We start from the raw sequence: 23,550 nt of genomic DNA, 5'->3' as shown, positions 1-23,550 counted from the left end.
ACAAGCATTGTGTATGTGGGCCATTCAGAGGGTGAATGGGCAAGACAAAAGATTTAAGTGCCTTTGAACGGGGTATGATAGTATGTGCCAGGCGCATTGGTTTGTGTCAAGAACTGCAACGTTGCTGGAATTTTCACGCCCAACATTTTCCCATGTGTATCAAGAATGGTCCACCACCAAAAGAACATCTGGCCAATTTGACAAAACTGTGGGAAGCATTGGAGTCAACATGGGCCAGCATCCCTGTGGAATGCTTTCGACACCTCGTAGAGTCAGTCCATACCCATACAAATTGAGGCTGTTCCGAGGACAAAATATTAGGAACGTGTTCCAAATTAATGTGTGTTCCAAATATACTCAGTGTAGACCCCCCTGTTCAATATCACTTACCCTTCCATTTCTTGACCAGTTGTTTGGGACAGGGATGTTGTTTGATATGCCAATTCATAGGCAAATTCTCAACATTTGAGGCTACTAAGCCCATTGGTATTTTGTATTTTTGTATTTATTATGGATCCCCATTAGTTCCTGCCAAGGCAGCAGCTACTCTTCCTGGGGTCCAGCAAAATTAAGGCATTTATAAAATTGTGAAAACATTACAATACATTCACAACTGATTTCACAACACATTTAGTGCACCGAGCTGTCTGTTTGAACTACCGGCACACAGTTCGGACACCCATGCATATCCCACAAGACATGCCACCAGAGGTCTCTTCACATTCCCCGCTGTTTCATAAGGTGTATTTTTATCTGCTTTTTAATCAAATTTTACTGCTTGCTTGAGTTACTTGATGTGGAATAGAGTTCCATGTAGTCATAGCTCTATGTAGTACTGTGCGCCTCCCATAGTCTGTTCTGGACTTGGGGACTGTGAAGAAACCTCTTGTTGTCACGGATCCCCCTGGTACTGCTGCTCATTCTATTCACCAGCTCCGGAGGTCTACGTCACCGGCCTTCTACTGGATTCATTACCACCAACCCCGAACTGTCTTGTCTCAATTTGCACACCTGGTTCCCATTCCCCCTGATTAGTATGTGGATATATGTGCCCTCTGTTCCCCATTGTCCTTGTCGGTTATTGTTACCATGTCCGTTGGTCTTGTGAGCACCTGTGCTGTTGTATCGGCTTCCATGCTACGTGTTATTGTGCACTTGTTTTATGGGTCTCGTCCTGTGTATTATTTAGAGGTTTACACCTCACTATTTTGTTTGGGTGGAGAAAATAAAAACCCCTATTACGTATTCCTGCGCTTGTCTCCTATCATTATACAGCGTGACACTTGTTGCATGTCTTGTGGGGTAGGTATGAGTGTCCGAGCTGTGTGCCAGTAGTTCAAACAGACAGCTCGGTGCATTCAACATGTCACAAATACAAGTAGTGATGAAGTCAATCTCTCCTATACTTCGAGCCAGGAGAGATCCCCATCTTAGCTACTGTTGTATCAATAGGTCTTGACCATGACCGTTTACAATCCAGGGTTACTCCAAGCAGTTTAGTCACCTCAACTTGCTCAATTTCCACATTATTCATTACAAGGTTTAGTTGAAGTTTAGGGTTTAGTGAATGATTTGTCCCAAATACAATGCTTTTAGTTTTGAAATATTTAGGACTCACTTATTCCTTGCCACCCATTCTGAAACTAACTGCAGCTCTTTGTTGAGTGTTGCAGTCATTTCAGTTGCTGTAGTAGCTGACGTGTATATTGCTGAGTCATCCGTATGCACAGACACACTTTAAAGATTGAAAAAAGTACCATGAAACTGGTCTGTGAGATTCTTGATATATTTTGCGAGCTCAGACCCAATGTCATCAGATAAGACCTTGAGTGCCTCTGCTACTCTATCATAGCCTATCTTTCGCACCGGTACATTTTTTGGTTGTTGTCAATGTACCTCTTCAGTGTCATTGTCTATTTTTTATCCCTTGCTGCTGCTAGAATGGACTTCTTCCCTTCTCTCACTACCTTGGTTGCTCTCTCAAGAACCTCAAGAGGGGCTAGACCCCTTCTTGTTTTGTGTTTGTATACACGGAAGATGCATGACGATGTCTGCTCTGAAATAATAAAAATGCACTATCTTGAGTTTATACGCACGACACTGCAAAAACACTATGCATATTATGCATAAAACGGACAAAATGTAATCATAATTTGTTTTGGGAATGGCGGCCATTGGCTCAATTTAACCCAAGGCAAACATTTTGACTCTATTAGCCAACACCGCTACAAGGATGCACTTTCATGCTAGGTTTAGGACCTGATATTGTAACTTATAGAGACCCCAACTGATGTACAAAACAATCTACTTTGGTTTAAATACAAGCACCATGAACCATATAACACAAATTAATTTGACTTTGTGAAAATCCGACGTGTCTTCAGCTCCCGAGACATCTGACACGAGGCACAAAGCCTGCAGAATGTGACCACTAGGCAGTTATCACACATTGACCCCTATAGGGAAGAGAGAGAGAAATTCAGGAACAGGTCAGGGACCTGTCTGTAATGGACAGTTGTGATGACATTCAGCCCACTACCCACCCAATAGGGCAGCGCACAATTGGCCCAGCGTCGTCCGGGTTAGGGTTTGGCCGGGGTAGGCCAATTTAAGAAATTGTCTGCCGGTCATACAGAGAGAGAATTTAAAACTAGAACTAGCGCTAACTAGAGGTTTTCCCGGTATGGTTACTTGGTCAGGAAAAACTACTAGCTGTAGTTGTCATGACACCTGTTGTATTTACCTGGATGTGGTAACTCTCCCTCATAGAGCTACTCATAGACAGAGCAACAAATGGGACAGGGGCACAGTAGAACACGTCCAGCAGGGGGAGACACGCACACTGGCCAAGCTCACTAGCCGTGAGACACCACAGACAACAGGAGCCACAGCATCCTGTGGGAGGGATTGGGTGTTTATGAGGTTATAGTTCAACAGATTAAAGAGCGCTGATGAAGGCTTCTTACATGATCATAATTTGAGTTAATTTCAATATGGAATTGAGGTAGGACTGTCCCTCAGAGAGACAGATGGTAGACAGACAGACAGACAGACAGACAGACAGACAGACAGACAGACAGACAGGCAAACAGACAGGTTTGTGCTCTTACAGATGCCCATGTCTTCGCAGCAGGCAAAGAGACCACTGCTCCAATGTCTGCTAAGACCACAAAATGTCTAGAAGGAAAATACCACTTTTTGAGTTTTATGCAGGCTATTAGATTTGATGTTGTGATCACAGGAGGTTGGTGGCACCTTAATTGGGGAGGACGGCTTGTGGTAAAGGCTGGAGCGGAATTAGTGGAATGGTATCAAATGCTGTCCATCAAACACATGGTTTCCATACCATAGTCATCACATTGTTGTACACAGTACATTAACTTGTAACAGCCAAAACACTATTGTACATCAATCAAATTAAATCAAATGTATTTATAAGGCCCTTTTTATATCAGCAGATGCCACAAAGTGCTAGATTTATATGAACTGAAATGGCACCTTGGCATAAACCAAACACTGAATCGTTAATCAATCTTGATTTCTAGCACACGGATAGGTGTCCATTCTGTGTAACACAGTAATGTCTTTGCTGTCGTATGTATGTGGCAATAACAGTCCACGTAACAACATCAGAGAGTTAACAAGGAAAAATGACCCACCTATTGAGAGGTCAGTGCTGGTCTTGACTTGGGGGCTGTCAGGTGTTAAGAGGTGATTGCGAGGGATCAAAAGTGCCTTGTTACATACTACGTTACTGTTAAGGGCAGCACATTTACTATTGTCTGTGTATGTCACCCTTTACTAATGTATTTGCTAATATTTACTGACTCTGAAAGCCATGGCCGCAAGCCTACGCCCTGAGATTGAGCAAATATCAGCAATATGGTATTATGCCTTATTATGTGGTTGTGGATGGAAACTATTGGTGGGGGAAGGGGGAGTTTGCCCAATGCTATATAAAGTGTTTGGGTTTAAGAAAAGCTCTCTATAAGCCTATGTGTGAATGACTAAATTATCGATCATACTATGGGAATATACTCTTACATACTGTAAGAGTAAAATGGGCCCAAATCTATCATTGGATGCAATGGATACTTGTTGAGCTTGCTCAACCAACCATAGAGAAGCATTGAGGAAATCTGAGAGCAGACCTCTTTAGTTGACTGAGCTGATGTCTGAAATGGCTGAACTGGACATGCAGTACCCCACTGGACACAAAATGGTTGAATCAATGTTGTGATGAGGAATCTATGTAGAAAATACATTGGATTTGAAAAAGTTATCAACTGATGTTTTATTCTGAGGGTATTTCTTTTTTTTGAGGGTGACATTTCAACCGCTATTGTTATTTACTGCTGCTCTTTAATTATTTGTTATTCTTTTTTTGTTGAATTTTCTTAAAACTGCATTGTTGGTTAAGGGCTTGTAAGTAAGCATTTCACTGTAAGGTCTACCTACACCTGTTGTATTCGGCATGTGTGACAAATACGATTTGATTTGATTTGATCATTGTAACACATTTTCAACGTAGACAAACCTTTAATAAAATGTTTATTTTTGGATGAAATGGAGACATGAATCCAACATATCAATGATTAATTTAGAGACAAACTGGATTTTGAATTGTGTTTGGTTGTCAATGCAACCAAATGTCAACATTTAAAGGAGATCTTCTGCTTGGATAGTTCCATCTGTGCCACTGACTTAGTCTGGCTTTAGTGTGTCTACAAATTAATAATTTATATGTTGGATACATGTCTCCATCTGAACCAAAAATCTAAATTAAAAATAAATTAAATCAAATCAAACTTTAAATGCACTTTAAAAAAAGTTTAGTTGTATTTAGTCGTGTTCTTTAACTTTGATTCTTGGTTGAGATGGAGACATGAATCCAAAATATCAATTATTAAATTGTAGACAAACTGGAAATTAAAGCCAGACTAAATCAGTGGCACAAAATATACATCTCCTTCAAACGTGGAAAACCAAACACAATTAAATTACACTTTTACAGTAAATAGCCTACTAACTTGTTGACAAGTTAACAAATTATATGTTGGCTTCACTTCTCCATCTAAACCAAAAATAAAAGTTCAAGAATAGAATTAAACCAGTGGCTCAGATGAAACTATTCAAGTATTAGATATCCTTCAAATGTTGATGTTTGTCTGCGTTGTCAACCAAGCACAATTCATTAATACTTTTGTAAAACAGTAAATAGCCTAAAGTTAAGGCTACCTTACAAACGAATGTAACTGTATTTATTCAACCTTAAAATTAGTAACACATCCATGGCCATATTTTGAGGTTTGTTTACTGTAACTATAAATGTCTTCTTATGTAATTATAGAAAGCGTGCATGTTCAAGATAGCAGGCAAAGGTCGCAGGTCTGTGGAGATGTTCACAATTGCTATAATAATCTATCAGAATCTTGAACAGCACTGATCACTTGCGCTATGTACTTTTAATGTGATCTCAACTATAATCCAGGTCATTTAGTTGTGCTATTAGATGAAGCACAGTGATAATACATTAAGTTGTTGTATAAATATAAAATATCTGACATGGTATTTCCATTTGAACTTTGTTGTGCTTTTAAGCTTTTAAATGGTTGAAAGCACAGCGATAACACATTTAGATGGCAACTTAACCAAAAATCACACATTGTTTTTTCATAGTAATAACACATAGGGAATTCAAAAAACTTCAGACTGTCTTTTTGAGTGGGTGAATAAAGGTTGAAATCTCTCGCCTCAACCAAATATTACCCACATTTACATGGTGAAATGACGTGGTGTGCCCATTGGGACCTGTCTTCCTCCTGCATGGAGCAAAGAAAACGCAACGACATCTCCATACTTGCTCTTTTTCAACCAAAGGATGTATTTAATCATAGGTCTGTCAGACACATGTGACAATGTTGTTATAGCTGTCACTCTTTTTGACCTCTGACCCCTCATGTCTGGTTACCACAGCTTACCCCTCAGGCCAGACGAGCCTTCCCCCTGGTACTTCATATCCCTTAATGTCATGTTAAGTAACTCAGACTAGGAGTGCTGATCTTTGAGATTATAATGAATAATATAATATGGACGGAGGGGGACCTGATCCTAAATCAGCACTACTACACTGAGATGCTTTTTGAATATAGGCCCTGGTCCATAATTAGTATTTAGTATTTTTTTAGTATCTCCATTAGCTGTTGCCAAGGCATCAGGTACTCTTCCTGGGGTCCAAACAGAGATACAACATTAGATCATACAAAACATTTTGCATTATACAAATTGACATTGCTCCATTGTTACATTACAATATTACAATACTACATTTCATTACTAAGAATAGTGCGCGTGTGTAGAGTGCGTTTTAGAGTGTGTGTCTCTTCAAAGTCTTGTGTGGTATGTATGAGTGTCTGAGGTGTGTTAGCCGATTGAACAGACAGTTATGTACTTTTAACACGTCAATACCTCTCACAAAGACCAGTGGTGATGCAGTCAATCTTTCCTCTACTTTGAGCCAGGAGAGATTGATATGCATGTTATTGATATTAGCACTCCGAGGACATATAAGGGCCAGATGTTGCTGCTTTGTTCTGGGCCAACTGTAATTTGCCTATGTCCCTCTTTGCAGCACTTGACCATATAACTGGGCACTAGTCCAGGTATGATAAAACTAGGGCCTGTAGGACTTGTTTGGCCTATTATGATGTCAAGAAAGCAAAGCAGCACTTTATCACAGACAGACCATTGTGCTGAAACCATAACATTGTGCTTATTAAGAAACTCGTATTCTTGTCATGGACATCCATGGTCCCGCAGATAGGGTTTTTGTAAGGTTGGTCCTTTCATAACGACCAACCAGGGTAGAATAGGGGGGAATCTGTGGTTACAAGCGTTTGTTTTTATCTCTTCAACTAGGACTAGAAATTGAAGTCATTTTACATGTTGCAAAATGTATATAAATACCTGCATTTCCTAACTGAATTATGCCTGACATTCTAATAATGCATAGAAAAGTAAAATCAGTCCAAATGTTGTTTCTCTTCCAAATAGACTTTAGAGCAGTAAGAAGTGTCACACCGATTTATTGCATACTTCATTGAATAACATTTCACTGAGAAACTGCAGACCACCCATAGACTAATGGTGGCATGTAGTGGTCCACAAAATTGGCTAGCCATAATGCTATGTTCATAACCAAGTGGGTAGGTGGTAATTTCCAGTTGTGAAGTAGTAAAACTGTTTTTTGTTTTTTTTACCTTTATTTAACTAGGAAAATCAGTTAAGAACAAATTTGTATTTACAATGACAACCTACTGGGGAACAGTGGGTTAACGGCCTTGTTCAGGGGCAGAAGGACAGATTTTTACCTTGTCCGTTTGTGGATTCAATCCAGCAACCTTTCGGTTACTGGCCCAACGCTCTAACCACTAGGCTACCTGCGCCCCCAGTTAGTTGCATTTACGTGCTTTGAACTCATTGAGAAACACTGATTGGCTAATAGCAAATAAACTGTGTCAACCATTCACTAAAAGTACAGCTATCATGCTAGGAAACAAATTATAGTGTTCAAAAAACATATTAATAGATTGCTTTTTATAAATAATGTTTTGTTGTTGCATTTAACTGCCGAAAATTCTGTTATCGTGGTCATTTCCTTAGTAGGTGACGTCAGAGGACAGAATGTTGGAGAAGTGGGAACTCAGGATGATAAATTAGTTTCCTACTGGGAGTTATGAGTTGGAGGGCAGTTCAAGTGGAGTTCTCAGTTCATGTGGTAAATTCCCACTTGGTTACGAACCAGCATAAGAGCATGTTAATTTGGCCAACATAGTTGATAGGAATCATCTCCAATAGATATTACTAAAATGTATATTTGGTTCATTTATTGGATAATACACTGACCAACCTCTAACTATTGAACCAATAAAACAAATCTAGAGTTGATTGACGATTATTTTTGACCAATGATCATTCAGGATGTCATTTTGGGTGGATCTTTCAAGAGTGAGGGGTGGGATTTTCGAGGTCATTCCGTACCTCGGCGTGCGTTTGAGGAGACGGGCGGTTGGAGTAAAAGGAGTTGCCGGGCGATAGTGCACCACATACGTTTTTATCGGGAGGAGTCTTCCTAGCAAAATTGTACTTCAAGATAAAATAAAGGAATCCCTGTGACGACTTTCTATAAAAACTTTACATCGACTGCTGCATTTATACGCCTGTTTTAACATCCCCGCAAGTGACGGAATCAGGGTGTTGGTGATAGCTAACTTAGGTAATTAGCGATAGCTAACATTAGTTTACTAGCTTTGAAGCACATTGCAATTTGACCGCCGCGGTCCCCGTCTCAACGCAGGACAGCACCTTAATTGTGCGGTTGCACGCCAGCTAACAAAGCTATCGATAGTTTGCTAACTAGTGTGAGCAAACGTCAAGTTGACCGCTGGAGACGGTATCTACCTAACGGTATCTGTTGATCCCATCAACACCCAACTCCCCAGCCCCTTCACCCGAAACACTGGAAATCCACAAGCGGTTGGAGAGCGGCGACGGGCCAGCGGCAGGGAAGCTGGGGGTGGTACCGGAACCGCACGGAGTCGTAGCGGCTTCAGAAAAGACCAGTCGTGGGGACCTACCGACTACTATGGACGGGCTGGCGGTGGAGGTTCGCGGCTCGAACGGGGCCTTCTACAAGGTAAAGGAAATGACCGGTGTAACTAAGTTAGTCATGCGTTAACGTTAAACAACTACAAATATGAAACAGTCGACATTGTTTTGTTTTAACTACAGTAGCTAGCTAGGTAGTGAGTATATCGTCGTTGTTAGCTGGCCGATTCTCATTCATTGAGTAGGCCCAACATCAAATGATAAGGTCGCTATTCATAGATTTCTACTTCGTCAGGGTTTGCCATTGTGGTGAACGCTTGTCGTGGCCTGTTTTTGTTAGCTAAATTCCAAGTGTCTTAACTATGTTTTATGTTTGGGCTGTTCAGTTAGCTAACGTTAGCCAGTTAGCTACCTAGTCTGGCATCACCTAACATCTTCCCGGGCACTCCTTTCTTAGGTTGGAGTTGCTAGTTAACCTCTCAAATTTTCGAGAATAGGGGTTGTAGAAGGATGCCACATCTGAAATGGTGATACCTAATGAAATATCGATCTGTTTGTTTACTCTCCCGGTTTATCCCGAGCAATACCCCCCCCATTGTCTTTCCAAGGAGCGGGCTGAGTCAGCCTTCATTATTTCAGTGAATCAAATGACTTACTTTGTCAGTCAGTCAGTCACATGACTGTTTCCAAAAAATCATCACACCACAATGGCTTAATAACCATACGTGACACAACAAGGGGAAGTCAACGATTTCAGTCATTTTATTTAGTTACTTAAATTGATTCAAATGACTTCATTCAATGTCTGTGCCAAATGGTTGCTGTAGTGTAAGAGTGTGTGTACTGGCAGACAGTTGAATAGGCCCTAGTGATTTGCTATGGGTTGAATGGCCCAGGGCTGACCATGACTGAGGGACTGAATCAGGTGTTGGTAGAACAGATTATCCTAATCTCAACACTCCGCCAGTCAGTCAACACCATAGTCCTCCCCCTTTCCATGCTCTCTTCCTATCCCTCTTTTCCTCATCTTTCCATTCTGTCATTCTCTACCTCTTTCGTTTAGCCCCCTGTCTGATTTGTTTCCTCACTCTTTCCTTTCTTCTCTAGCTCCACTCTCCCCTCTCATTGACTCGTGGTTTAGACTATTTTTACACTCCTCTCCCTCTCACCTGTTCTGTTTACTGGCTGACAGTTTAGCACTCTGGCCTGAAGGTACATGATCCATTCACGCTTATTTCTCTCCTCACTCTTGTTCAGATTTTATTTATTTATTTATATTTCACCTTTATTTAACCAGGTAAGCTAGTTGAGAACAAGTTCTCCCTGTGTATTCTAAATGTGTGATTATGATTTCCAGAGGAACCAGATTGGTTGGATAATTTAGGTGAAGACAACATGCCTCATGTCTTGCACATGCGTAACACACAAACTACAATCCTCTTCAGCGCTGCCCTTTCTGCACAGTTACAGTAACCCATACACAGATGCCAAAAGGAATATCCTGCTATACCAGTAATGTCAGGGGTGTAGACCTGGCACCCCCACTCTATGTAGACCTGGCACTCCCAGAGGAGACCCTCTTTGGGCATGTGGGGAGTTCTAGTCCTCCTGGAACAGCACATGGCCGGAGAAGGAGTGACATCACTGTACTGCCGTGAATGACCACTCTAACCTCTGTGCTCTCCTGGGGTCATGTGACCATGACTGCCATGCCAAATGGCTTGCCTGACCCTTGACCTGGTAGTAGAATGGAACACTGTTCATTACATCACACAACACATGTGGCTAATTCAGTAGGCCCTGTAATGGAATATAGCTATTAGGCCTACCTCCTTTCTTCCATCACAGCAGCTATCAGGACAGTGTTTTCCCCCCTGTGGTAGMTACTACCTATCCAGTCTCTGTGCCCATGCTTGCAGTTTTGAGTGACAGCGACACAAAAGGTGGCTGTTTGTGTTGTGACATTGCAGTTCAATCTGGCTTCCATCTGGCTCTTCGGCCATCTCTCTCTGGGGCCTGAGAAAGTGGCAGCAGAGCTGTAAAGTTACTGTGAGATTGTGTAATATGAGGGAATCTAATGCTAAGGGCTTTCATACATAGCCTAATGCTCGTTCAGACTGCCTCCTGAAATCTAAGCAGGTTTTCCTGGGAAGTGCCGGCCCTTTCATTTCCAGCAGGTGAAACTCCCTCACCTCGGCTCTGACACTCCCTCTCAGGCCCTAGTGCCACTGCCAGCGACATCGGCCCCATATAAGGCAGTGTAACACTGAGCACCGTGGCAACCCCCCCCCCCCCCCCATGTCTCCGCTCTACTCCCCCCCTGATGGAGAGTTTATGGCACTGTGATAGATCTGTGGATGGCTGACTGTGATGGATGAGGAACAGATTTGGAGGAGGGGGTCTCGTAATGGCTGTTGATCAAGGATACGGTATCGCATTACTTTCTCCAGTGGGGACGGTCGTGTGTGCTTTTGATACCCATGTAGTCAGACCTGTTTTTACCCTCTGACGACACACAAAGCTCTCATTTTATTGTAATAAATGTGGATGTCCAGCACAGTTATATTTCTCTGTCCCCAAGATGGCTACACTGTCTTTTCAGTAACAGTCATAGTCCTTTCATGGGTTATGAGTCTACCCATTAGTCCCTCTGCCCTCCCATCAGTCAGTGGCGTAGACTTTTGCCTAATAACGTTTGGGGTTTTTCTCTTCTTTTTCAGGGGTTCATCAAAGATGTCCACGAAGACTCACTCACAATAGTATTCGAAAACAAGTAAGTTTTCATTCTCTCTCGTGACATAACGTGTAGAGTTGACCCTCTGCTTGTGTGGTTACTGACTCATAGAAGATCTGTCCGAGTTGCGCACTATCACCAGTCTAGCCACGCTACTCAAGGCGTCACTCTCCCCCAGTCCTTTGGCCTAGTTTTACTGTCCTGAAATCCCCGTTTCAGAACCACCTGTGGTCCCGGACACAGCTGTCCACAAAACCTTTATAGTCGTCCCCCCCCCCCCTTCTTTCTGGAACTCATATCCCCCTGTCCTGTTCCATCCCATCTTGCTAGCCACCCTCCTCCTACCCCCTGTTCCTCTTTCTCTAGTTGACTCTGTAAATAAATATAGTCCCCTGCTAAATATAGTTCCCTATGGTATGCAGGCAGGGGGGCTGGACAGTGGCCCCTGCCATTCTTGGGATGGCTCTGCCGTTCCAACAACCTCCCTCCCTCCTGTCCTCTTGCCTTGTGGAAGTGTAGGAGTAGCTGGTTGTGAGATACTACGTGAATGAATGACAAGCCATGCTTTCTATGAGAATGCTGGCTACTGCTCCTTGACACCATTCTCGTTCATATTTGAACCACTGACTTCAAAATAGGGTTGACCTTTACACTATATCGGCTAGCTAGACTATAATACAACTAGAGATGAAACRGTGTTTAAATTTCATATCACGATTATAGTCACCAAAAATCAATTAGCATCACTATGCACTTTGTGTGTGCATAAACATTAAAATAATAACATTAAAGATGGCACCATGTGGCCATGAGAGTTAAGTTTCCCTAGGTTTTAATGAACACAACCTTAAGTTGGGGTGGCAGCGTAGCCTAGTGGTTAGAGCGTTGGACTAGTAACCGGAAGGTTGCAAGATCGAATCCCCGAGCTGACATGGTACAAATGTCGTTCTGCCCCTGAACAAGGCAGTTAACCCACTGTTCCGCCATTGAAAATAAGAATTTGTTCTTACCTAGTAAAATAACATTTTAAAAGTAAGCAAATCAAATGTGCATATAAAAACAACACAAGTAAAGCAATGTGCATGTAAGAACAATAGGTATGTAAACAAATCCAATGTGCAGGTGTTGACATTTTAAAATAACAACACAAATTGCAATGAGCCCAACAATTGACATAGATACAGGAGTCTTGTATAGGAGTCTATAGTGTTTCTCCTGTTGGAGAAAAGTCGTCGACTGCCGATTTTGAAATGAACAAAATATGTTACAATTGGCAAATAGTCTGCATACACACGACGCATACAGCAGAACAACGTGTAGTGTTTTTACAAGAGTAGGTAACACTGATAAATTACATTATTGACATTATTGACAAGCTATTAGCAAGTTAGATAAACCATGACATTTTCCCCCTTTCCAAAGTCCCCACATCATGCATTGAGCTAAAAGTTAAATTACCTTGCATTCGCTGTAAAGTAGTGGGTGGTGGTCATGAAAATGACTCAAGAGATTTGAAGTGTTGCCCCCTTTCGCAGCTATTTTATTTKATTTTAATTATTATTTTTCGCATGTTCTGCAGACAGGGAACCGTCTTCAATTAAGTTTCCCTCAGCTCTCTCAGCACTCTAGTAAAACCCACAATACGACCACACTTCAGATTTTGTCCTGTCACTGCCTTCCGCCATGTTTCCACACAAAACAAAACCCACCTTGCATGCTGCGCCTGCGTCAGACTGTTGCTGATTTTGGTTGATGCTGGACAGTATTTACCGCGAGTTTCTCAAACCTCAGTAATCAAACATGGTTTTAATTATTAAAATTTGAAACAGTAATACTAACCGTCAGGAGTTTTATCGTGAAAATGGTAACCGTTTCATCCCTGAATACAACTATGATGAACCCCCCTCACATTTTACATAAATGTCTTTCTGTGAATTTGAAGCCAGTAGGTTGAACTCAGCCGCAGTCCAGTGGGCTGTTTTTAGACTGAGCTCTCGTTTCGAGTGTTTTATGTAAAAGGACACGCTACTACCTACCGGATATCCTAGTTTTATATGATTCTTGATTCTCATCCACACAGTCTTCCTGTAGATAAATGATCTAATGTACATTATAGGTGTCTTAGGATCATTACCATATGTAATTCAGTAACTCTATTAGGTTTATGGCTTTCCCCTTCTTGTAAACGCGCATTAGTCTCACTTCCTGGCCCCCACTGACTAACTGTCACCAAGTGATTTGTCTTTCAGCTAGAGAACACTGCTTCAGGCAGAATGACACTTAAGCTTTAGTTATGTTAGGGTTTGACATGCTTTTGGATCTCGCTCCTGTTCCTTTCTCGTACTTTCTTTAGGGTCTGTGTTCCGGAAGTTTCTGCTACACAAGTTTCTGCTACACACCAGAGGCGGCTGGTGGAAGGAGCTATAGGAGGACTTGCTCATTGTAATGGCTGGAATGGAATCAATGKAACAAACGCATTGTTTCCATGTGTTTGTTTGGTATCATTCCAGCCATTACGATGAGCACGTCCTCCTATAGCTCCTCCATCAGCCTGCTTTACCACCCACCCAGACTTTATTCTGGACCTAACTGGTGTGGCGATGTCTGTCAATGTAATATAATATAAAGTGTTGGACAGGAGGTGAACTTTCATAAATCACATGACAGGAAGCTGATGTTTCTCCTACTGTTGTGACTGAAAGGTGTTTGTTTCCCCTCTCCCCATCTGTCTCTCTCGCCTTCTCCACCTCGCTGCAATCTCCCCCTCTCTCTCTCTGTCCCCCCCCAAAAAGCTGGCAACCAGAGAGACAGCTGCCCTTCAGTGACGTTCGGCTGCCGCCCCCAGCCGACTACCACAAGGACATCGGCGAGGGAGAGGAGGTGGAGGTACTTCTGCCCGATCGTTATGTCCCCAAATTCTCCAGATCCCGCTATCTCCCGCTAGGGTTGCAAAACAGATTCCAGAAACATTTCAGCAGTCTTCCTTCTGGGAAAACCTGGGAATTTTGGGAATGTTTCTGGAATTTTGCAACCTAATTCCCCTCATTATTTTCTGAGGRCCAGGAGTTTTTCCTCACTGTGTGACCTGACCAGGAAGACAGTAGAAACTCCTTCCTTGGTTGGTTTCTACCTCCTGTTTAGTCCACTGCCCACATGGTCCGTGCTATTCGGATACTTGGGAGTCCCTACCCCCATTAAAGTTGACATTCTTAAAATGGTTAAGTTTAGGTAAGGGTAGGGATGTCTCAAGGATCCCGGATAGCACTGACCCTACCCACACACCCACATGTGATGTCATAAAGCATACCATACCACACATTAATCCATATCACTATCAGTGGTTTAGTTTGCTTCCTCCGTTGTGATTCCATTCATAGCTGGAGATTACTACCCATGAGCCCGGGTCTCAGCCAGTCGAGAGATTACCCAGAGTCCTGTTCACTACGGCAGAGCAATGTGGAGACGGATTAACCACAGTCCAATTTAGACATGATTAGCCAGCTAGGATTCCATTCTTCAGCACAGCAGCACTCTAATCATCATCGCCATGGAGAGACACTCCATCTCACTGTTTATCATATCATTACATAATCATTACATAATCACTTTACTAAATATTTTGCCTGACCTTTTTGGTTAATGTTACATGGTAGATTTCAGAAAGTTTTCCCTCTTCTTGTAATTGTTCTGGTATCATTKCTCTGGCATCATCCTTCCTGTCTGCATCCCTAAGCAGGATGAAATAATCAGGAAATCCAGAATTTCTGTAAAACCTCTGAGTTACTGGAATGTTGCAACCCGAGCAGGTATAAACACCTGTATGTCCAGGTATAATCTTCTCCTGTCTACCCCTTCAACAGGTGTACTCGAGGGCCAACGAGCAGGAGCCATGTGGCTGGTGGCTGGCCCGGGTGAGAATGATGAAGGGAGAGGTGAGTCAGGGACTGGTGAGTTAGGGGTYGGGTGCACGCTGGGGCCGGCATGGGGTCGGTAGAGGGGGGGACTGTGTGTGTGTGATTAAAAAAAAAAAAAAATGTTTATTCTGTGTGCTTGCATGCAACATGGTCGGGTCTCACTCTTGTGTGAAGAGGTGATGAACATCCCTGTATCTCAACCAAGACTTTGGTGTATTGTTGCTAAATAGTCCCCTTTTTAATGTTCTTGGTCAGTCCAAGTAGTCATTTGTGCAATGTCATGTGCATGTTGTGTGATGCATCAGCGTTTTACACACCCGCTCCGTCCACTATGGGGGATACCCCTCAGTCATCCCTTGTTTAGACCCACACACAGCAGTCTAATGTAGGCTAATTGGGATAACTAATGCAGCAGGAAGCACATGGCTTGTTTAAAGCAGGCAGGCACATACTGTAGAGTCACTTAGACTACACACAGATTCTACATTCCATATTGACCCCTAGCACTTCTGTAGATCCCACCTAGTCTTTGAGAAGGAAAGCTGAAGCAACTACCTTTTAAAAAAAATATTTTTTATATATACCTATCCAATCCTCTCAGATCCTCTGGATTGGCTGTTGAGTAGGGGCCGAGGTTTGATTCTGGAATTTAGCGACTAACATTAAACACTTCCCTGTCTGACACACTGASTCCCAAATGTTTTATTTTTTATTTATTTAATAGTCACAGTTAACCAGAGCCCTATGGGCTTTTCTCAAAAGTAGTGCACTATTGGGACGCAACCACTTTGTCTTCCAGACAGGCAGACTGACCCTGGGTCAGTAGAATGTGACTGAGGAGGTGTTAAGGCTTCCTTCCGCATGCTTCAGTTTGGCTGGCGCTGTACCAACAGAACGAGTGTATTCGCATACTTAAAAAAAAAAAAAAAAAACTTTTCTTGGAAAAAGAGAAAGCGGCAATGGAACTGTTTGTTCATCTTAAGAAGCCAGTCTATGCTTCCTCAAAGTAGTCAGAATTAATCTAAGATTTAAGAAATCATCTGTACATTTTTATGATTTTGCAGAGGAGATCTAAGTCGTGCAATTTTATGTCTAACATGCTGACCAGACCGAACACATCGTGTGCGCGAGCATCGCAAAATACATTTAGAAATCCATGTTATTAAATGATTGCACCCACACTGCTCGCGCGTGCCAACGAGCGTCTGCGACGCCAAGGGCTAAATTAGACCTCATTCCTATTTCTGACGCAGATCGCGCTGCAAGTCCTGCCTCTCCCATCTCCTCATTGGTTTATAGAAGCAGGTACCCACGTGCCATCCTCAATGGTTATACCCACGTGGGTGATTGAAAGACGAACTTTGTTGYGGTTGTCGTGGTAATACTATGAAAGTTTAGATGCGATCACCATATAAGTTAAATGATGAAAAAGCCTGGAAGGAGGAGAGATGACTAGAAACGATTCGGTTGGCCCTTTTATGTGTGGATTAATTGTCGGAGTAGAGGTCCTTGTGCATTTCAGGTAAAATAACAACTCAATGTTTATATCCCAGGACAAATTAGCTAGCAACAGCAAGCTAGCTAAATAGGACAAATTAACGTTAGCTAGCAAGTGCAAGATAACTAGCTAAATTGCCATACATGTTTAATGCTTTTCGACCTGTCCCCAAATTAATGTCATTGGTTCAGAGTTTGTTTTGATATTTTAAYCTGCGTGTCGTGATCGCGTTTRGTGTGGGGGGCAAAATAAATGATGCACGCTAGCGCACGATGGCGCACGTGCGCAGCCGGTTCGGGTTCCGTGTAAGATGTTTGGTGCTGTAGCCTATTTCTCAATGTGCATGAAAAAGAGTATCGTTGAATGACAACAAACACTTAATTGAAGAATCCCTACCAATGACCAACGGAGCGTGGACTTCGGCTCTGAACTTCTGCTTGGCTCGAGAAAAATTGTGTGTGAACGGCCCCCCCCCCCAAAACGTTATTTTTAATTTTTTTATTATTAACAAATATCAACAAACAAAAGAGGAATAGTCACATGCAAACAAGCATACATACAAACTATTTACATTGCCAGGAATCGTAAACAAACAAATCATATTCATTAATAATACAAGTTTTAATTGCCTTTTTTGTTTTTCATTTTAGTTAAAGTAGTGCCATATTGTTTAAGTTCATTTATAAAGTGAAAAAAGTTTGGTTTTGAATTAGACTATTTGCATTTGTGAATATGAAATGTACCTAGTATTATTAGCAGTTCCCCCAAAAAACCTTGCCGAAGGCCAAAACGAACAGAAACGTCACATTGTYGTCATAATATATGCACMAACTGTTTCGGATGGGGAGCATGCGGACGCCTTTAGTGAGGCTTGATGCTGGATTTGACCACTATTTTGATCAGTGATAAAGGTTTGGAATGTCAGCTTTGTTGAGTGCTGTTTTCTTATACTGGCCTTCGAGCATGGTGTGTGGAGTTCCATCTATCTCTCTCTTGCCCTCGCTCTGTCATTTTTTGGTATTTTTTTAATTAAAAAAAAAAAAAAAATTTAATTTTTATTTAACCCATATTTTTATTAATCTGGGTCTATTTCTATTCATTAATTATTTTCTTTCTCTTGCAATTTCGCCATCTCTGAGAACCTTTTGTCTCTCTATTTGAACCCTTTAGTTCTACGTTATCGAGTACGCAGCGTGCGACGCCACATACAACGAGATCGTCACGCACGAACGCATCCGGCCCGTCAACCCCAACAGCCCTTCCTCCCGAAACTCCTTCCACAAGGTCCCCATCGCCATCCCAGAAGACCTACGGAACATGTGAGTGTTTGACCTCTTACCCCGGCAGTGCACTACACCAGCCTCACCACTGGGGCGGCGCTGTAGCACTGTACTCAGAATGAACGACCAGAGGCAACATGTTACTCCACTAGTCATTGGAGTACATTGGCTGCACCGGAAATGGCTCCCTATTTATTGAAATGTTGTCATCGGAGCTTTGTCTTTGAGCTGTCTTTTGTGCAGGCCATCAGCCTCTCACAGTAGCTACATAGTGCGCTGTTGTTGTGAATAACTGTGGTTTGACCCAAGTTCTTTTTCTTTCTTTTTTTAACCAACAGCTGTGCGAACGACAACATCCATAAAGACTTCAGGAAAGCCATTGGAGCCAACTGCATCTTYTACAGTGCAGCCTCACACGAGCTCATCGTGCTGGTCAGTATCACAGCCACTACTGCTTTCAGGGCCTGTATTCAGCACTCCTACTCTGAGAAGCTTAGTGGTCTAGGATCAGTTTGCCTTTTTTTTTTAGTTCATTATTAGTAAATTATATGGACTGGGGGGACCTGATCCTAGATCAGCTCTCCTACTCTGAGAGCTGTGCTACAAGGCTAGCCTTTTTAGTAATGTCCCTTTTTTCCCCTTCTTTAACCAGCTTTCTCAGACTAACACTTCCGCTTTCTCTAGTCAACAAATGAGACAACAGTGAAGCGTGCTGCTCTCCTAAGCGACATGCACTTCCGCAGCATCCGTACCAAGCTCATGCTCATGTCCCGCAACGAAGAAGCCACTAAACACCTTGAGGTATACACACACACACACACACACTTCTCCCCTCATGTTCATTCAGTTAGAATCAAACACGCTTGAGAATGTAACTTGGAGACTGGCCATCAACATGTTGACACACTATTGTCCTTGTCCCCCAGACAAGTAAGCAGCTGGCATCCGCGTACCAGGAGGAGGTGAAGGTAAGGGAAGACCTGATGGGTCTGGCCATTGGCTCCCACGGTGCCAACATCCAGCAGGCCAGGAAGGTGCCTGGTGTCACCGCCATCGAACTGGAGGAGGAGAGCTGCACCTTCAGGATCTACGGAGAGGTGGGTGGGTATGTTGGGGTGAGAGCGGGGTCTTGGTGTGTGTCAGCGTGTGTGTGTGGTAGGCTGTCAGCCTCTATCTCTCTCTGTATGTGTTTAATGGCATGTTGAATTGATTTTGTGTTTGCGTTGCAGAACCCAGAAGCGGTGAAGCTGGCCAGGGTTTTCCTGGAGTTCAAAGAAGACTACTTCCAGGTGCCCAGGAACCTCGTAGGTGAGTTGACGCCTCACCCCCATGATTTAGTCAATCAGGAAAGTTCCTTCACACACATGTCCTGAGAAACAATGATTGTCTGAATTGTGGCATCTTTTATAATTTGATATAAACTAGAGGGCAAGTCGGTCAGGATGATATCTATGAGGGTGCCCATGTTTACGGATTCATCCAGCTAATCCTTGGTCTCCAAATGCTCCCTCTTCTTCCTCTCTCACTCTTCTCTCCCAGGAAAAGTGATCGGCAAGAACGGCAAAGTCATCCAGGAGATTGTGGACAAGTCGGGGGTGGTGCGGGTCCGGATCGAGGGGGACAATGACAAAAAGCTTCCCCGTGAGGAGGTAGGCAGGCAGGGGGCTGGCAGAGAAGACACTGCCCCTAAACAAGAGGTGAATGGATTGCTGCGGCCGCCCAAACAACCGTACCAAACAACTGTAACCTTACCAGGGTGCTAGCTACCGCTTCTGTTTCCAACTCTGTCTGTTGCAAGGTTGCACAATACCGGTAACGTTCCTAAAAGTCCCAGGTTTTCCAGACTTCCAAGTAGGAATATTCACGGATTCCGGAAAGAATAAACAGGAAATCTAGGAATCCTTCAACCCGGGATTTATGGAATTTTGGGAAAGTAACCAGAATTTTGCAATCGATAGGCTCGGTCTGTCGACGCTGTCAGTTGTCCCATTTCAGTTTTTTTCTGCATGTCTGTACTGTACATTACCTATTCTAGGGGGGATTGCCTGGGCCCGCTCCATCGTTTGGTGTATATCACTGTTGTTCTGTGTGCTTTTACCCACTTTATTAAAAAAAAAAAAAAAGTCCCTTCAAAGAGAAACCTCTATGTATTTCTACATCAATTTAAAGACACCAGTTCTTTGCCCCTTATGGAAATGCACAAATGTTTCCAAATCTCCATGACTAAACATCAGGACTCGCCCACCTCCAAATGTAAAATGAAGCGCAACAGTCTACCAGTCCACTCTCTTACACTATCCTTCTCTCCAGGGCATGGTCCCCTTCGTCTTTGTGGGAACTAAAGAGAACATCAGCAACGCCCAGGCCCTACTGGAGTACCACGTGGCCTACCTACAGGTGAGACGCACGCGCGCACACACAGAGGGGAGAGATCACCGCCGCTCTCAGGCCTGACCTCTGCTCATGTCAATTAAACACCGGACCCCTCTCTGTTACGACACGTTAAGATGTATATTGACCCTATATGCCTGGTGTATTCTTTATACATACATACATACATACTTTGGGCCAATGGCCAGAATATACACGTATGGTAGGAGTTCCCATTACCCACAGATTTAGGATCAGATTACCCAACCCCCCCTAATCTTAACCGTTAAAGGGAATGGAAAAAATATCTGACCCTGAATCCGGGGCAAGTTCTAGTCTACCTACTCTTGTGTGGACACTCATGGAAGACGTTGTCTTACACTGGTTGGTGTTCTTCTGTGTACTCCACACACCACCACTTCTGTATGGGGAGAGGGGAGTAGATGCAGTCTGTAGAAGGTGGAGGTGTCGGATCATTCCAGATCGGTCACCTGTCCCACCCTCCTCTACCTACCTCATGTGAAAGCTGCTGAGAGCGACTCCATTTTGCCCTTACCCTGTGCTTTTAAAAATAGCCCCCTACTCAGCGTTGGGACGAGGGGTAGGGGTGTAGATTACAGGATATCTGGACCCTAGCCTCCAAAAATAACGCACCCTCTACTCATCCTTGCACCCCCTCACCCATCGTCAGCCACCTCACACAAGGCTCAGTGGCAGCAGCTGTCGCATTCTGAAGTGACACCCTCCAACCCTTCCACCTCACCTAACCAAAAGTTCCCAGTAAACTGCTGTCTGCACTTGAGCCCAATCCCTTAGACGCCTAATCCCTAAAACACCTAAACTGACCACCCCCTTGTATACACTGCAGAATTTAGAGTTTGGCTCTTGCATGGCTTATTTCACAAAACCACTGGGAAATCACATCAAACTGCTGTACATGGTAAAGTCACATGACATAAGGCTGTGTCAACTCTGCAGTGATGGGGTTTTCCCTACTAAATGTGCATCCCAAATGGCACCCTATTCCCTTTTGTAGTGTACTACTTTTGAGCAGGGCCCATAAGTATGGGTGGGTCCCTGTATGTTGCTAAATAAATAAATAATCAAATCATATAAATGTTTGCCAGTCCACATACAGTCGAAGTCACAAGTTTACATACACCTTAGCCAAATACATTTAAACTCAGTTTTTCACAATTCCGGACAATTAATCCTAGTGAAAATTCCCTGTTTTAGGTCAGTTAGGATCACCACTTAATTTTTAAGAATGTGAAATGTCAGAATAATGGAGTGATTTATTTCAGCTTTTATTTCTTTCATCACATTCACAGTGGGTCAGAAGTTTACATACACTCAATTAGTATTTGGAAGCATTGCCTTTAAATTGTTTAACTTGGGTCAAATGTTTCGAGTAGCCTTCCACAAGCTTCCCACAATAAGTTGGGTGAATTTTGGCCCATTCCTCCTGACAGAGCTGGTGTAACTGAGTCAGATTTGTAGGCCTCCTTCCTCGCACATGCTTTTTCAGTTCTGCCCACAGATTTTCTATAGGCTGAGGTCAGGGCTTTGTGATGGTCACTCCAATACCTTGACTTTGTTGTCCTTAAGCCATTTTGCCACAACTTTGGAAGTATGCTTGGGGTCATTGTCCATTTGGAAGACCCATTTGCGACCAAGCTTTAATTTTCTGACTGATGTCTTGATGTTGCTTCAATATATCCACAATTTCCCTCCCTAATGATGCCATCTATTTTGTGAAGTGCACCAGTCCCTCCTGCAGCAAAGCACCCCCACAACATGATGCTTCCACACCCGTGCTTCACGGTTGGGATGGTGTTCTTCGGCTTGCAAGCCTCCCCCTTTTTCCTCCAAACATAACGATGGTCATTATGGCCAAACGGTTCTGTTTTTGTTTCATCAGACCAGAGGACATTTCTCCAAAAAGTACAATCTTTGTCCCCATGTGCAGTTCCAAACTGTAGTCTGGCTTTTTTTATGGAGGTTTTGGAGCAGTGGCTTCTTCCTTGCTGAGCGGCCTTTCAGGTTGTCGATGTAGGACTCGTTTTACTGTGGATATAGATACTTTTGTACCTGTTTCCCCCAGCATCTTCACAAGGTCCTTTGCTGTTCTGGGATTGATTTGCACTTTTCGCTCCAAAGTACGTTCATCTCTGAGACAGAACTCGTCTCTTTCCCGAGCGGTATGACGGCTGCGTGGTCCCATGGTGTTTATACTTGCGTACTATTGTTTGTACAGATGAACGTGGTACCTTCAGGCGTTTTGAAATTGCTCCCAAGGATGAATTTGACTTTTTGAGGTCTACAATTGTTTTTCTGAGGTCTTGGCTGATTTCTTTTGATTTTCCCATGATGTCAAGCAAAGAGGCATTACGTTTATTTCTTTCAATCTGTCTGTAAACAATTGTTGGAAAAATAACTTGTGTCATGCACAAAGTAGATGTCCTAACCGACTTGCCAAAACTATAGTTTGTTAACAAGAAATTTGTGTAGTGGTTGAAAAAAATTGTTTTTTAATGATTCCAACCTCAGTGTATGTAAACTTCCGACTCCAATTCTAGCTACACATATGCTTCTTGACTTAACATGTACCTCGGTCTCTGCCCTATAGGAATCTTACATACAATGCCTATAGAAAGTCTACACCTCCCACCCCCTGGATTTATTCACATTTTATTGTTACAAAGTGGGATTGAAATGGATTTCATTGTAATTTTGTCAACGATCTTCACAATACTCTTTAATGTCAAGTGGAATACAATTCCAAATGTGTTAAAGGATTAATGAAAAATAAAACTAATACACCTTTATTAGATAAATATTCACCCCGGAGTCAATGCATGTGTTAACACAGTTGGCAGCGATTTGACGTGAGTTTTTTGGGGTAAGTCTGAGTTTTGCACACCTGTATTGCATTTTTTTTGTTGATTTTTTTGTGAAATTCTTCAAGCTCTGTGAAGTTGTTGGATCATGGCTAGAAAGACATTTAAGTCTTGAAATAGATTTACAGTCTGATTTAGTTCAAAACTGTAACTTGACCACTCAGGAACATTCATTGTCTTGGTAAGCAATTGCAGTGTAGATTTGGCTTTGTTGTAGGTTATTGTCCTGCTGAAAGGTGAATTCCTC

At 42.8% G+C, this 23,550-nt stretch overlaps 1 protein-coding gene across 5 annotated transcripts in view; it reads left to right on the top strand.

The window, feature by feature from the left end:
- Positions 1 to 8,036: 8,036 nt before the first annotated feature.
- The window catches only part of LOC111953496 (FMR1 autosomal homolog 1), a 27,601-nt gene continuing 12,087 nt past the window's right edge, over positions 8,037 to 23,550 (top strand). Inside the window, exons 1-12 of one of the 5 annotated variants that reach the window (XM_023972819.1) lie at positions 8,037 to 8,275; positions 8,502 to 8,695; positions 11,328 to 11,380; positions 14,134 to 14,227; positions 15,202 to 15,288; positions 17,924 to 18,072; positions 18,372 to 18,465; positions 18,718 to 18,834; positions 18,960 to 19,130; positions 19,263 to 19,341; positions 19,573 to 19,730; positions 20,344 to 20,430. In XM_023972819.1, the coding sequence (XP_023828587.1) occupies positions 8,645 to 8,695; positions 11,328 to 11,380; positions 14,134 to 14,227; positions 15,202 to 15,288; positions 17,924 to 18,072; positions 18,372 to 18,465; positions 18,718 to 18,834; positions 18,960 to 19,130; positions 19,263 to 19,341; positions 19,573 to 19,730; positions 20,344 to 20,430 (1,140 nt within the window). In that variant the 5' untranslated portion in view covers positions 8,037 to 8,275; positions 8,502 to 8,644. Of the gene's footprint in view, positions 8,696 to 11,327; positions 11,381 to 14,133; positions 14,228 to 15,201; positions 15,289 to 17,923; positions 18,073 to 18,371; positions 18,466 to 18,717; positions 18,835 to 18,959; positions 19,131 to 19,262; positions 19,342 to 19,572; positions 19,731 to 20,343; positions 20,431 to 23,550 lie in introns of all 5 variants that reach the window. The other 4 variants (XM_070435635.1, XM_023972828.1, XM_070435627.1 and 1 more) reach the window with 4 other exon arrangements.

Source organism: Salvelinus sp. IW2-2015, linkage group LG3 (genome assembly GCF_002910315.2).
Source record: "Salvelinus sp. IW2-2015 linkage group LG3, ASM291031v2, whole genome shotgun sequence".
Taxonomy (NCBI): Eukaryota; Metazoa; Chordata; class Actinopteri; order Salmoniformes; family Salmonidae; genus Salvelinus; species Salvelinus sp. IW2-2015.
The sequence above is the reverse complement of the archived record's forward strand: the minus strand, read 5'-3'. Positions and strand labels throughout refer to the sequence as shown.